This window comes from Lagopus muta, chromosome 2 (genome assembly GCF_023343835.1).
Source record: "Lagopus muta isolate bLagMut1 chromosome 2, bLagMut1 primary, whole genome shotgun sequence".
NCBI lineage: Eukaryota > Metazoa > Chordata > Aves > Galliformes > Phasianidae > Lagopus > Lagopus muta.
In genome coordinates, this window is record NC_064434.1 from 74,025,506 (window position 1) to 74,041,488 (window position 15,983).

The 15,983-nt window shown below is 37.7% G+C and overlaps 1 protein-coding gene across 4 annotated transcripts in view; it reads left to right on the forward strand.

The window, feature by feature from the left end:
- Positions 1–1,303: 1,303 nt before the first annotated feature.
- FMN2 (formin 2) overlaps positions 1,304–15,983 on the forward strand; it is a 145,200-nt gene continuing 130,520 nt past the window's right edge. For 3 of the 4 annotated variants that reach the window (XM_048937758.1, XM_048937761.1, XM_048937760.1), the window contains exons 1-2: positions 4,386–4,575; positions 6,930–8,920. In XM_048937758.1, the coding sequence (XP_048793715.1) occupies positions 6,988–8,920 (1,933 nt within the window). In that variant the 5' untranslated portion in view covers positions 4,386–4,575; positions 6,930–6,987. Of the gene's footprint in view, positions 1,519–4,385; positions 4,576–6,929; positions 8,921–15,983 lie in introns of those variants that run through there. The other variant, XM_048937759.1, reaches the window with a different exon arrangement.

Genomic DNA, 15,983 nt, shown 5'->3' on the forward strand with positions numbered 1-15,983 from the left:
GATAACCATTCAGCTGACAATAGGAAAGCCATGTTAATTACCAAAACAGTAGGAAATTATTGTGCTAATTAGTCTTTGAGAGTCTATCATGGATCATTAATCCAGTACATACAACATAAGTTGTGTGTTGAGCTCAGTTGATGTGTACATTGTACTGTAGCTATCTTAGAGCAGGTAAGTCTTACCTAACTACTTCAGCCCAATCAAGCAGTCAGGTCTGTTGAAAATTAGAAACTGTAATTGGGTGGGTTTCTAGTGTGGCAGATGCTCTATGATTCTGTGGCTGATTGTCTGATATTGTCCCCCGAGATGACTGCTTTATTATGCTGCAGGTAACAGCACAGGCAAATGAAAAATATACTTGAATACAGAACAAGTTAATTGCACCTGTAACAAAATACAGTTCTGAGGTACTCGGAGGGATAATCAAAATATTGGTCTGCATGCGTCTTCTGCATGGGAACTTAGTGGATAAGAGCTAGTCTTCTGAAGAAGTGACTCAATCTAGGAAACTGGGTGTGGCTATAGAGTATTTCAGCTAGCTTTTTTTCTACATAAGAAGCCAGAAAGAATAGCCTTTAATATCTCACATCAGGTTTGACTAATTCTCCTTACTTTTCTGGTCTCTTTTCCCATTACATTGAACTACATGCACACTTAAGACCACATTTAAGTCTGCAAATGTATATACAGGGCAAGGATTTTACTAAGGAGGGGCCACAGCTCAACCAACCAATACTTAAAGTGAACACTGTTCCCCGTGCATCAGCAACACATAACAGAATATATGTCAGAAACTGTATCTATCCATGTAATTCTCTGAAATAGCTTCCCCTACCCTCTGTTTATGGGATGAACTTGAGTTGTTACAACTGCAATAACAATTTCACTTTGAGCAGTACAGTGGAGACACAAAAAATGGCAGAAATTTTATCACTCTTTGTGATCATCATGTGACAACAGCAAAGGATCAGAGTCAGAGGAATTAAAACCACATGATGCATATGACATCAGTGTCTGTTCAGTGTTCTCAGAGTTCCTGACTTTTTTGTTCCTTTAGTGCTTATTTTTTGTCGTGATAGATGCTGGCTGACAATTTAATTTCAGTACACTCTGGTCACTCCAGCTGCAAAGATCTTCATCCTACGAATTCATAAATAGATGGAGACATTCACGTTTGTTAGTTAGGTACTATTTGCCTTATGAGTATGATATAATAAGTAAGTTAAAGCCTAGGAGAGAGTCATTTTTCTGCATCTTACTATGCTGGACTCGTTTAGTCCCAAATCTAATTATGGAAATACTATCAAAAATACATTCTAATTGCTAAGTGTATTTGATACATGCATATATATATGTATATGTCTACAGCAGAACAGGAGTGGACATCTGAAAGAAGGGGGCAAAAGCTGAAGTCAATCTCCACTGATTTTTTCTTTGAAGTCACAGTCCGACATCTTTAACAGACAGAAGGATCCTACGAAAAGAATTATCTTCATCAACTTTTCCTTCAGACTAGTAAGTACTTATAGTAGAAAAAATAAAATTAGAGTGCTTAGTATTAAAGTAAATTCCTTGCCTCCTGCAGAAAAGGACTAGGCTCAAAATTAGCCATTGTTTCATGGCATTTTGGGCTCTCTGCAGGCAAAAATGTCCACTGATACGATCGAAGTCCACATTTTTCAACCCTGTGATTAAGTACTGTGGGAGTAGTCCAACCAAACCAAAAAGACAATACATAATTTTCTGCTTGATTTAACAGAATATGTTCTTCTCTAAGGAATGAAAATGAGGAGGCCCAGTTTCCTACAGATTTGTATTCTTTGTTCCTTTCTCTGCCCTCTAGTATAACAAATCCCTTCTGCTCTCATTTTTCACTATGAAATATGTGCTTATGATAAGTAATCTTAAACTATGTGAATCCCTCTTGATCAACTCAAAAACTGATTCTGTGTGTGTGTGATTTTGGCAGGAATTTAATGATTTTCATCTTAAAAACTTGGTTGACCTTTTTTACTGTGATCAAAAGCTATTGAGAGGTCTGAAGAAACACACTGCATAAATTTTACTCTCTTAGAAAATAAAATCCACGACTCAGACTCTGAATTTTGACTGCATTCTACAGTGGTTTAAATGGTAAAAACTTACACAAAAAGGAAACTAAATGCAAAAGTATAAAATCCGTCATGAAAATTGAATTAGCTGGCCAGGATATCAAAGTATAAATATAAGCAAATGACTGCCGGCTGATTGCATTTAATACAAAATTTGCCTGAAAAGAACTTTGTGCAAAGAAAAGTGGGGACTGTGCCACAAGATGCCTCCATTTTTCAGAGTACAATAGATTGGGGAACAAAATAGACCTTCACACTTTCCTGTTGAGGAATTCTATGATTCTATGATTCCATGATTTGGTTACAAAATGAGTGTAGCATCTTATGCTCCATACTCAGGAGTCCCTGGATGCAGTGTCTGCAAAAACCTGGATTTTCAGAGACTGCTTCTGTGACCTGACCCTGACCTGCAGCACATATATCTCTGGAATGCTGGCAGGGTTTTGTGTGCAGCTGCTCAGCCAATTCGTCCTCTCTAAGTAGCTGCGGAAGGTTCTGTACAGCTCTTATGCTATATTTTACACTAAAATAGAAGTTAGGTTGCAGTAATATTAGAGGAAAATAATAAAATAGCTTGTTGAAAAGCATATGTTTTTTGCTGTGCTGAGCAGATCATATCTCAAATAAAATAAATAAAACATTGCTTCACTATATATGAATATATTATTGCATTTATGTGAGGAATAAAGGAGGTTCAATGTGTCAAAAAGATTTTGGCTCCTAACCAACGTGCAAACTGCAGGATATTTGGCAAGCATTGCACTGCTGGAGATCCTGTCTCCTCAGATATGTTAATTTGCAATGTTAGTTTTTGCTACTTAAATATTATGCAGGAGAAAGTTGAGCACTTTGTAAAAGGTATTTGAAAGTCCTCCTCATCACTTTCTCATGCACCTAATAAAAGCTCCTCCAAGGCAAGATAAATGCTTCAATTTGATCATTGCTTGTTGGATTCAAGCTCCTTATACCAGAAATATTTCAATATGCAAACCAATTGAATGATTTCTACTTAACATAAATACAATTCATGAGGCATGATTTCATACTGCTCAGATGAGTATTAACCAACTTCACCTCTAGCCACCGTGGTCTCATAACCCACATTATATTTCCACATCTCCTGACTCAGTCTTCAGCACATGCCTGTGGGAAAGAGGAAAGAGAAAAGCCAGCTTGAATTTGTCAAGTTGTAAAAGACGATTCTGCCTAGAGCTGAAAGAGTTGGGGGCAATTGGGCAGGAAATTATTTTCAACTGCACTAGCACGAAACACTATTTTTTACAATGGTAACTAATATCTTCTGGGAAAATAACATTTCCAGAACAGGATAAAAGAAGGCTGGAAGAGTTACGGTGCCAGGGGAGCAAAGTCCAGCTTTTTGCTTGCAGTTCTGCCAGAAGTACTTGAGCATGATGTGTTCACACCCTGCAGCAGTCAGCAGCAGCTCTCATCATGGCTGTCTTACCCTCAGCCTGTTACCACTATCCTCTTCTGTACTGTCAGTGGCAACCCAGTACTTGCCTGTGGCCTTGGAAAAGAAGATGGATCTCTCTCCAGAACATCTGTGACCCGGGTCAGCACGTTGTAGCTTAATCCCACCAAAGCACCTATCCTGGGCTGCTGCTGCTTCCCACTGCCTCAGCTGCTGAGTTTGCCTAGCAAGCAGAGGGACATAGACATCATATGTACATACACATGTACACAGCCCCCTGGAAGGAGTGGTCTGTGGCTTCCTTTCTCTGGGGTTGTGTCCACAAAGCCTAACCCTGTTTTAACAGCTCAGTCCTGCCAATCACAGCCATGGCAATGCCACATGTAGGTCAATTGCAGTAATGAGGCATTATTATCTTCACTTCATGGGCACTTAAATGACAATACTCACTTGACAATTACTGAAGTGGTAAAATAAAACATTACAGCCAATAAATCATGGTAAAAATGGACAGAACTCCCAACTTCAGCAGCCTTGTTCCAAGAAATCTCTATCTCAGTAGTGTGAGCTCAACTAGGCACCTCTCTACCTCCCTAAGCCAGACTGTGATTCTGCTGAGCCAGGAACACAAGGATGTTTGTGAACGATCAGGGCATTTTGTGAGAAATTTCAGAGGAAATTTCCTCCTGTGGTCCCAGGTCTCCACAGTTTTGCCACCCTGGAAAACTGCTCTGCTTTAGCTGTGCTCCAGGAGGGCCCAGGTGCTGTGCCCAGGTGGGGGCAATCAGTGCAGTCAGAAGACCTGACTTGCCCAACCCTGTCCTCCTCTTCCTTTCCTCTCCATCACAGACCAGCCCAGAGCAGGGCTGGTAGGCATGGTGGGTCAGTGCTGTGGGCATTCAGAGGGGGCTGCAGTAGGTGGAAATTCCTGTAATTGGAAAGATTTGTCTTCTAGCAGCTGTTTCCTTTTCTAATTGGAATGTGTCCATGTGCACTGTCTAAGAGTGAAAGAATAATGCATCTTGAACTGTAAGTTTTAAACCTATGTCTGTTTTTAGTCTCTCTCAACTTTTACATGAATATCTCAGGCTCATGCTTGTGATCTTGACTCTGTAATTTTTGAGAAGCTGCAAGCATGTTAAATACTAAATGAGGTAGGCAGGCTTGAGGACCAGTATAAGTTACTTGCTGATAGCCTGCAACATGCGACAAACAACTTTTAGTTACTCCTAAAAATTATGTTTCCTTCTTGCACACGTATTTTTTTTTTCTTTACTGCCTTTTTATGGAAACACGTTGTTGTTGTTGTTGTTGTTGTTGTTGTTGTATGTTAATTATGTTCTTAGTTTTTTAAATGTAGCTTATACCGACGCCAAAGTGTTCTGATTGCTGCTGTCATTAATAGTATTATGTTTCTTTATGAAAGCTGAAGAATCCTGAAGGGGAAAAAAAAAAACAACAAAAAAACAAAAAAAAAAAAACCACCACAAAGCCCAAAATATTAACATCAGAAGTAAAGGGAAATGATTTAGGGACCATGTGTTTATGGAGAAGAATAGAGAGGAAATCACTTCCCAATATCTCACTAAAATTTCCCTTATATGTTAAGTCTGTACTGTGTTAATTTTGTGTAGTTTGTAGTAGAATAAGATTTTGAGAAGCTATGATAATTCAGGTGTGATTAAGGATGAAAATGAGCGAAAAATCTCAGTTATATCAGGGTAGTATTCTACTACTGTGGTTCCTTCAAACTGTGTATTTGGTAGTTACTGCCCCTATCTTCAGATGGACCAGATTACCCCTGAGATTTGAAGCCCTTTTGCAAGTATGTAATAATGCCATGAAAAATAAAATATTCTAAAAAAAAATAGAAGCTAAGTAAGGTAATAGAAAACAAAGGCAGGAATGGAGTCAGAAAGCAAATTACCCTCAAGTGTTCTTGTGGGCTTTGCTATACTAGCTTTTGCTAGAATATTTTCAATTATCTGGTTAAGTGAAAAGTAAAAGAAAAAATAAATTAAAAAGTCAGTGTCATCTGACCTGCTCAAAAGTCTTGAGTCCTTCAGTCCAGGGGATTTGTGATGCCTGAGCCATAGGCACCTCAGGACATGGCTTGCAGTAGAACAGGAAATGAATAAAAAGCTCAAGGAAAAATTTATGATAGTTCAGAACAAGTTACTTATGTTTATTATTGTCAGTGCTATTCTTTCCAAACTGAATAAGCAGTAGTTATTTAGCAATGGCAATAATCCAGATTGGTAAAGGTAATTGGTATTCTTTGAGGAGGAGAAACTGGTGGAGGTGGTACTTATGATGCTTGTTTGTTGGTTTCATGAGAATGTAAATATACAAATTGTAAAGTGTAAATATGTACACATTTCTTATTATTTAATATATTCAGACTAAGAAAGCAAGTAAAACCTCAGATAGGAGGTGAATGATATAAAAAAATAATAATTTGTCAAGCTTGTAGGATGCATTTCCCTGGAATTATGTTAAGAAATCCATTATGGAATGAAAACTGGTGATAAAGGAGCTCAGTAGTATAAGGAATATATAAAGTTCTTCACAAAAAGTTTATCTAATAGACTAATCAGTTTAGATATATGTATCAAATCTGTTTTTGGCTGGATTTCAACCAAGATACTGAACTGATCTAACTTGTTAATTCACTATCTTACACTTTTGTTTCTACTGGAGGTATTTTAAATCTAAATTTCAAAAATGGGAAGAGAATACCAATCTGGAAGTTCAGGAAGTGTTGTTATGAAGTATGGATGTTAATGCATCTAAACCAAAAATGGAGGTAAAGGAGGACTTCAGCACAAGTTTCCAAAATAGTTAGGAAGCAACAGTGTTCAAATCAATTATTAAATATAGAGGAGTGTTTTCCTTAGTTGCAATTGAATGGTGCTATTTTTTTGTTGTTTGTTTTTTCTTGTTTCGTGCCAGATGTTCTTATCAGGAAAAACAACAGTGATATGTTTTAATATTAATGAGTTGAATCTCTTGATAGTAATAGTATATATACACCTTCTCAGCATACAAATTGTGGGAAGTTTTTTTTTTTATATAGTGTGGTTACCAAAATGTGTTGAATTTTAAGTGTATGTCCTTACAAGAAGAACTTTCTGTTTATTATTTTTATTCTATGTACTTTCAGAATAATTCTCCTTTTAATACTAATTTTCATGTTTCAGTGACCTTTAAAAAGTAAACATGTATATCACCAGAGGTACTGCCTAATCTGCCAAAATAGCACATGCTTAAACAACTTATAAATATTATGATCACTCAATAGTCTATATTTACACAGTTATTCGTTTATTCATTTGATCAATTGAGGAACAATTAAAGTACCTTTACTTTTTTTTCTGCTCTAGGAATGAGAGCATTGGAGTCCAGCAATTATCAGTGATTTGATGCCACACAAAATTTGCAATGCAGGCAATAAAAACCGTGGAAAAAGAAGTGACTTTTATAAAGGAAACACTTTTCACAGAATCCTTCCTAAAGAAACAGGAGTGCAGCAGAAGCCCAGAGAGCAGGCAGCTCTGTGAGCAGCAGCCATTGGAAGGAGCTGTCTGCAGCTCGCAGTGCTGTACTGAGCATGTCCCAGCGGAGCCCAGTGCAAGCAGCACATTATGCAAAAAGGCAGCTCTAGCAGATGGGAGAGAGGCACAGCAAGCATTTGCTTCACTTGCATCACCACCGCTTGAAAACAAACCTGGATTGCTAGAGGGGATCTTGCCGGCAGGTCAAGGGAGAGAAACCCAGGAGCATGGCTTGATTACTGAAGGTGCTGCGTTGCGAAAAATCATGGGGAATCAAGATGGGAAGCTAAAGAAAAATGCAGGTGATGTGCATGAAGGAGGAGAGGATGCCTCTGGGCCGAAGGATACAGATGGCACAAAGAAGGTATCGGGAAGCAAAAAGGGACTGGGGAAGCATGCAAAAGGAAACGAATCTGGTAAAAAGAAGGGTAAATCAGATTCGAGAGCTTCTGTGTTTTCAAATTTGAGGATTAGAAAAAATCTGTCCAAGGCTAAAGATGGGAATAGTAGTTCAAGGGAGGATGTTTTGGAAAGTCAGGCCTTGCCAGCCGGAGAGCTGGACAGTACTCATTCTATCATTACCAAAACTCCAGATATAAGCATCTCTGCAGATGAAGGGGGTCTTTCTGATACAGATGCTGAACATTTTGAAATCAGAAATGAAACTGTCCCAGTTGCTGCAGAGACACAGGATGGACAAAGGACCAGCTCTGGCTCTGATACAGATATATACAGTTTCCATTCAGCCACAGAGCAAGAGGATTTGCTTTCTGATATCCAGCAAGCTATTAGACTGCAGCAGCAGCAGCAGGGGGCAATTAACATTGGAACGGAGGACCTTGTCACCAAAACAATGGGCCGACACATGGCTAATTCGCAAGCAGCCCCTTTGGATTTTGAACGGTTTCTTTCAGTAACCGCCACTGACAAAGAGAGTAGCCCTGACGCTGTGGAGGCTATTCCAGCAGTATCTGAAATTGCCGAAGACATTCCTGTTTCCTGTGCAACTGAACACAAACTGAAAGAAGCAGTAAATGGAACGGGCTCTCCTGGTAACGGTTTATTTGAACCACAGGAACGTAAGCAACTGCCTGAGGAGCAGCTCACTGCTGGAGTGGATGCTGTAGCTTGTGAGCTAGAGGGTGATTTAAATAGAACTGTGGTAGAAAATGGGTCTGAGGCATGCAGCTCCACAGCACATCTTCCAACCTCAGCAGCAGATTCTGAGGCTAAAATTGCTGAAGTGCAGGCTGCTGATTTCCAAGGTTCAGTAACAGAGGATAGTGCGTCAGATGCAGGCCAAGATTATCAGGATCAGGAAGGGAAACACGTTCCACCAGCCAGTCAAGAGGACTTGCGTAATGGTTTATCTATGGAAATGAAAAATGGCATTTTATCCTCTGAAGGAACAGCCGGAAGTCCGATGTTTGGCTCCCGATGCTTTAAGCCCTATCTAATTAATCCCTGTTACATCAAAACCACAACTAGGCAACTGAGTTCTCCCAACCATTCACCTTCTCCCTCCCCATCTCAGAGCCCACTTTTTACAAGGAGGCAAGAGTCCTTTCACAAAAAAGAAAAAGTTCCTATTAAGAAGCAGAGGTCTGCTAGTTTGGCTGGTTTATTTAGCCGTTCAGCAGACTGGACAGAAGAAGTATCTAATCACAGAAGCGAGATAACGCAGAAGGTGGGCTCTGCAGGCTACTTGGAGCATAAGGGGTTTAGTGAGAAGTTTCAAACAGAAAGAGTGCCTTTGACTCATTCAAGAAAGTCCTCAGGGGTGCAGGCTTCTACAGAAGCATTTCCCAATGTCTTTTCAGGTGAGTGACATGTACTAAGATTGTTTTTTTTTTTTTTTTCCTGGAGTCTTTGAAAATGTATTTAAAGTACTTGAATTCAGTCCTTTGTATGTACTGTTGTCTTTACTTGTAGTGACAGTTTTAAAATGGAAGGCCTAATCTTACATTCACATTTTATTAATGAGAATAGCCTCTCTGTATTCAGTGTCAGCCAGGCAGTAGTGCCAGTCAAAGAAGTGTGCAACTCTTTGAAGTTTTTCTTTTTTTCTCTTTTTTAAGTTCTTTGTCTACATCCTGTTGAAAAAGGCTGAGTGCCTTAAATTATTCTTGTTGAGAAATGCCAAGAGCTGCACTGTTTGAAGCAGAAGAGCTCATAGCTTAAATGAGTCTTTCAGATCTGAAGCTTTCTGCAACTGTGACCTTGTTTAGGATTTTCTTGTTTGGAGTAAGATATTCACAGTGCATATCAAAATTATTGTGATATATATGAGAGCTGCACCTAGGATGAGTCTGAAGCAGTTTTGTATAAAAAGCAAAGATGCATGCAAGCGGATGTGGACAGTGCTACAGAAGAGAACTAACTTCCCCTTCAGGAGGGGAAAAAGAGAGAAAATGTTAGTGGCTTTACAAGGCTGCATAAAATGGAGAAGGGAAACAGAGTAAGTTTTGTTAGTTCTAATTGGCTGTTGTTGAAGCTGCATAATGGGACTCATTCAGGAAGGCGTTCTTTTACCTTGTCTGTCAGGCAACTTGCACCTTGTCAAAGGTGCATAGAAACATAAAGTCTAAAAATGAAACAAAGTGCAGAAAAATATGTATACTATTGGGTTTTATTTGTTTTTTTTTTTCTTCTTTCCTCCATCTTCAATTTCTTTACAAAACCTAAGGCATTTACAAATAGAGAGGTATGTATGAGGTCACATATGAGGTATATGCACAGGAATTTTAGCAACTTATTTCATTTCCTTTTCATTCAGGAAAACTGTAAAACTAATACAGATGTCCTACAAACATCTGTTACAAGATTAAAGCAGTTGCATGTGTAAATCACTGTTCAGGTTTATTTTGAATGGGTCCATTTAGGTGCATGAGCACAATAACCAGTGATGTTTGAGAAAATGGGATTAGAATCTTCCTTTTTCACAAATCTAAAAACTAGTGTGATTTAAAAATCTCACTTGAGAAAACAGTTGAGCCATTTCTTTTCATAAAGAATAATTGTTATAATGCAGATTTCTTAAACTGCATAACTTGTAGTTATCTACATTCCCTTCCTATGTGTGCATTATGCTCTGCTGGACATCAAAATATTACTAGTGAGTCAACATGCCTGGAGGCGAGGGGAAGGAGAATTAGTGACTGTTTTCACAACAGCAAACTTCAGCAGTTTGAAATATTCAGGTAAAACTTTTATCAGATTAAAATCACAAGAATCCTTTGATTATTTGTCTTGAACAGAAATCCCCAGCCTCTCACGAAAATTGGAGTTCAGGATGTTCACATGCACATATACAAACATCCAACCTCCCTTGTGAATGGAAGCTCCCCCTCTGAAGAGAGCTAAATCCTTTCTGTGTTTTTAAATCCCCTCCACCTCTTTGCATATAATTAATTACAAACATTCCAATCTAAAGTTTTACAACTGGAGCTGATCTCTACTTTTTGACTTTTACTATATAAGAACACATTTTTTTGCTGTCAAGATTTGATAGCTTTATAAACAACTTAACTGCAAAACTTTAAATTGCACCACTGGTAATTTGGCTCTTTATGGTAACACCACCTTTATGGTGGTGTTATGGTGAAAATAAATATTCTGTGGTAAACTTCAAGCTTTTTTTCCAAGAAACATACTTCTTCACATTTCGTAACAGGTTTTTGATTTACCTCTTATTTTTGGTTGTTTTTTTTTTTTTAACCCACCAACAGATTAGACTTATTATGAAGAGACCAATGTCCAATGCAACAGTGGTTCTGTCTCTTATGGAAATTACTGTGATCCTCATTTGCATGTGTATGCTAGCTGTCTTTGCAGACAGAGGACAATTACACCTTTCAGTTCATACAGAGTAGCTTGAAATAAAGGAATCGGAATGATATCATAACGGTTCATCTCTTATTGGTTGGCCTTCTGCTTTTCGTAAAAGTGAAAATTACAAGCTGAAAATTATCAGAAATACCCAAATAATTTTTTGAATAAGCATGCAAGAAACAGGGAAACAGTAAGAATACAAAAGTTCAGTTTAAACTGCATGTCATTGCTTTAAGAGCAGGAAAGTCTTCATTTAAACTGGTCTGCATAGCAACAACCACAAAAATAATTTCCAGGTAGTAAATAGTAAATAGTGTTTTTGAAAATTGTTCCATGTTAATTGCATACATTACATGCATCAATGCGGTGATTATTATCAGGCTTTTATAAGTAACATTATTTACAGTGGCTCATTTTTGTGTTAAAATAAAAACAACACAAACCCAGCTTCTTGCCTGGAGTGTTGAATCCCATCTTGCTGTGCAGTGACTGCAGCATTGTTTTGCATTTCTAACTAGAATCAAGTAAAATATTCCACAACATCACTTCAGTCATTGATTTTAATGACAGCATGTTCTATGCAGATGACTGGCCTAGTTTGGCACTATGTTGTAGTTTGGCTGTGTGCCACATGGGTTTCACAATGATCCATGTGAATTAAAGCTGTTTTAATGTAGATAAAAATGAACAACTGGAATTGCAAATATGACTGTGTGATCACTTAAAAAATAGTCTTGTTTGAGTTTGGGGGAGGAAGAGAATAAGACAGCTTGCCAAAGAAAACTTTTCTAACTTGGCCTCTTTTGTATAATTTTACGTTGATTTGTGTGAGGAAATAAGTGCAACATTTTGAATTGAATTTGATGGAATGGCTAAGAATGGGGCGTGGACAAATTCATGGGTATTTTGTAATTAAGGCAGCAGATCTGTTTCTCCTTCGATGAAGACAGCTGTGTTTAAATTGCAGTAATAGTAATTACAAGTTCTAGATTACTTGATGCACAGAGGAGTCGTGGATTCTATGTTGTGGTCCCAGGAGGACAACAGCTGAACCTGAATGAACAGGGTTGGCTGTTTCACTTCAGTATGTGTCAATGAATGACTTTGCTGGCATTAAGAAAAGTATCATAGTGGGAAATGAAACTGATGTTTCCAAACCTTCACAAAATTGGAATAGAAGACTCAGTTAGTATAAAGAAGTTTATCCTTGCATTCATTTGAGTAGAAGTGATTGCAAAGACACTAGGAAGAGGGTCTGTTACATAAAACGAATGTAAGAGTTCCATCAGCTACTCCAGATTGTAATTAAAGTCTAACAAAACAATCCCTTGCCCTTTCTAATCTCTGTTGGCTGTCTGTAACGCATTTGCTGCATTCATCTGTTTCAAAACTGGTGTGTTGTCTTCAAATATAAATTTATGAAAAGAAATTTATCCTGCTTTAGATGTAGAAGGGAGGGGGGAATCTACAAATGTGAATTACCATAAAATGAAACCTGAAGTCAAACCCATGTTAAAGTTCTCATGGCTTATCTCTGATTTCCGTGGAATGCAAGCCTGCTTCTCACAAAGGCCTCTTTATGTCACTTCTGTAATGGGCTAATGTCTTCTACACCCACTTGCAGTTCTAGTACATTGTCTGCAAGCTCATACAAAGGTCTTAGTATATATAAGTATGTGAAAATCTGAGAAACTATGATAGAAGTTTGTGCCCAAGGCACATAGTAGAGCTTTTAGACACTTTCACAAAGTTTTCTTTTTTTTTCCATTCTGATTCATGTGGTTATGCACATAATATGGATTTGCATCTACTGGCATACTGAGGAAAGCATTTATCATGCAGCTGTTACTTAGGACTACTTACAGTTTACACTTTCACTGATGTTTGTTAGCACTAATACAAATGTCTTTTATCTGGTGGTGGGGCAGCATAGCCTATGCTAACTGTCCAAGAGCAATCCTTACGTGATATGGGATCACACGATCACACACTCCATTGAGTTTTGCCTTTCAGAGTCTGATGGGAATGCTTTTTTTTTTTTTTTTTTTTTTTTTTTTTTTGTCTAGTAAACCCAAACTTAATATGAGGAACAAAACTGTGAAATTCCAGCCCAGCTATAATAAAATGTGTTTGGAGATAGGTTGCAATTCATTATGGAAAAACTGCTGAGTGCTGATAAGCTGCTTTAATGATACTGTGCCAGCACTGCAATGTGGGAATCAGAGAAATGTGGGTAATGTCACTGGAATGCAAGGCTGCCACAGTGTTGTTTTGATAGAGTTTTATGATTAGTACTTTGATGTTCTGGAGCTCTGTTGGAAGTAACAAGTTTTGGTCATGGGGTTGAGTGATTGCATCTTCCAGATGACGTTTACCTGGGCAGCAATAGTACTATGAGGTCTTGCAGCCAGCCTGACTTACACCTCAACTAGAAGTGTGTTTTCTTGGTTGCCTGCTGAACTGTTCAGGTGTGAAATGTAAAGGCAAAAAAAAAACCAAAACAGTTTGTTGTGCTGTTTGTATCTGATGCTTAGCACTAGTATTCTATTCAGTGGAATAGGAGCTGGCTAGAATTAGTTGTAACGGACCTTATTTGCTTCACTGATTTAACTTGTGAAAAGAGCAAGCCATTCTTCCAGTATGAATAGGTATATGGAATTTTAATTTGAATCTGTTTCTTGTATCTAAATATGCCTTGTTTTCTGTTAAAATGTTACTAAATTGTTAGCTTTTTTTTTTTCTTTTTTTTTTTTTTTAATTTTTGAGATGGGGACTGAAGTGAGTCCTGGATTGTTTTCCAGATGTCTGGCTTCTTAAAAAATTGTGGGGGGGAAAAAACAAAAACAAAAAAAAACAAACAACAACAACAAAAAAAACCAGCCTGATCCTACTTCTTGTATCAGGCCTCACTCTTCCTTTGTGCTGTGGTATCTAAAGGAAAATAATGTTGGCATGGAGAAGTACCTCTGAATATTTTAGGCTGCTTGCCTATGAAAGATCAAGCTCTAATGTGAATCATGGTAATAGAAAGTGTGAGAATAACAATTAGTCAAGGTATTTTGTTTGTGCTGTTAGTTAAACCAAACTCAGGATATGACTAAGAGTATTCTAAATTACTCCTGCCAAAATGTGAACTTACATAAGGGGTAATGGTGATGAAGCATATGCATCTAAGTGTTTTTGTGACTGATTATTTTCAGGCCCAATTTAATGCATAATTCTGTTGTGGTTAGGTGGAATATGGCAGTTACTGTTTGATTGAAACAGTATTGTTTGATGAATACAGTTTGTCCTTTGTGGGAATGAGAAGAGTTGACACAAGGATCGGAGGGCCAAAGCAGTGAGACACTGTGCAAGGAAGGTGATGGAAGTGAGGAGTTGACAGTCACCTCATTGCTCCTTCTTCAAGTGTTAACACAAGGCCATTTGCAGATCGTTAATTGTTTCAGAAAAGGCAACTGAAGGAGCAGTGTCATACTGTTGGGGTTTTTTTAATCAGCAACAATTTCCTGAATTCATACGGTTCATGTTCCTGTGAGGGAAGTTAGTGACAACAAGAAGGCCAGTGATAACAAAGCCATAATCCTTCATTTGATTTCCATGTTGCTGCTGCCCAGGATAAAGTTTCCCTTGTGTGGATGGAAGCATCTATGCTCCCTGACGATGAGTAGGAAGTGTGTTAAAACTTCTGATGTGGTGTTTTCAGATAAATACAGAATATATCTTTTTTTAATCTGTGGATGTTTATACTGTGGAACTTATTAAAGCAGCTAGCTATTTTGCCATGGTAGGAGGCAGTGGTTACGAGATTGCATATGCAACATCACAGATGTAATGGTGAATCGTAATGTGCATAAAATTAAATGGAAATATACAAGTACACGAGGCAAAATTGCTTGGGAAATTAATTTTGGTGTTTTGACATATGCGCTAAATTTTGGCAGGAAAGCATTGTGAGAAATGAAACTTGTCACTGACAAGTTTTTATTCTTATTTGTCAGTTTAAAAAAAAAAAAAAAAGTTCATTCTCAGGATCTATATGAAACTTATCAGAAGTACCAGAACTCTGAACCTGTTACAAATTCAAGTCAGGAAGAAGCACAGATACGTTTATTGTATAACTAATTACAGGGCGTAGCTTTGATTCTAGAGTTTATTGGGCACCAAGATCTGACTCAGGCATCCCCTGAAATGCATAATAAGTAGTACGTACCAGGGCAAAAATAACTGTTCTATCCTTCCCTCTTCCTCGCACTGACAGGGAGAAAGTCACTGCACAAAAAGAAGGCAATGCTGTATTAACATTATAATTAACTTTGTTAACATCTGCTAGCAGTCATGAAACAGAAGTGGTTTTCATTTAAAAAAAAAAAAATCTAACTCCAAAACATATTGTCTTCATAGTAGAGGGTGTGGATCTAAACACTTTTTGTCATGTAGAATCATGACAATATAGTATTCTGAGAAATAGCTGAGGAAAATATGATTACATCAGTAAAAACATAAAATCCCACTTAAGCAAATCTCTTGTGCTGTATGTTTTGTTTAGATGAAGTCTAGAAGAATATATCTGAACAAATTTTTTTTTTTTTTTTTTTTTTTTTTGTGGAATGTAGTCTTTTTCTTTTGGCTTTCATCTTGCCAGTTTTTGTTTAGAGTTTTTTTAGGTATGAAGGAAACAAGCCTTTATGTGTTGTATAAACACAAAACAAAAAAAGTCAGCAGTTCTTCAAGGTGATGGAGATTATTACACTTCAGTTGCATGGTTCCTGTATACAAAAGAAAGTAAAGCACATTGGAAATATAATGTCTAGATTAAAAGAAATCAGTTGTGTCCCACTTCATAGATTTGCTAGTTCAGTTGTGTTTTGTGACCTGTGGCTGCTTGTAACAGTACTTAAAATGCTCAAGGTAGAGGTAGGCCAGGCTTTGTTGAGTGACAAATGAAACATGGAACAGTTAAGAAACAAAAGTTTTACAAAGTTGAATTGCAAAGAACATCACACTGTGTGTATCAGTTTGGACTGACAAAAAAAGATTTTAGTAACAGCT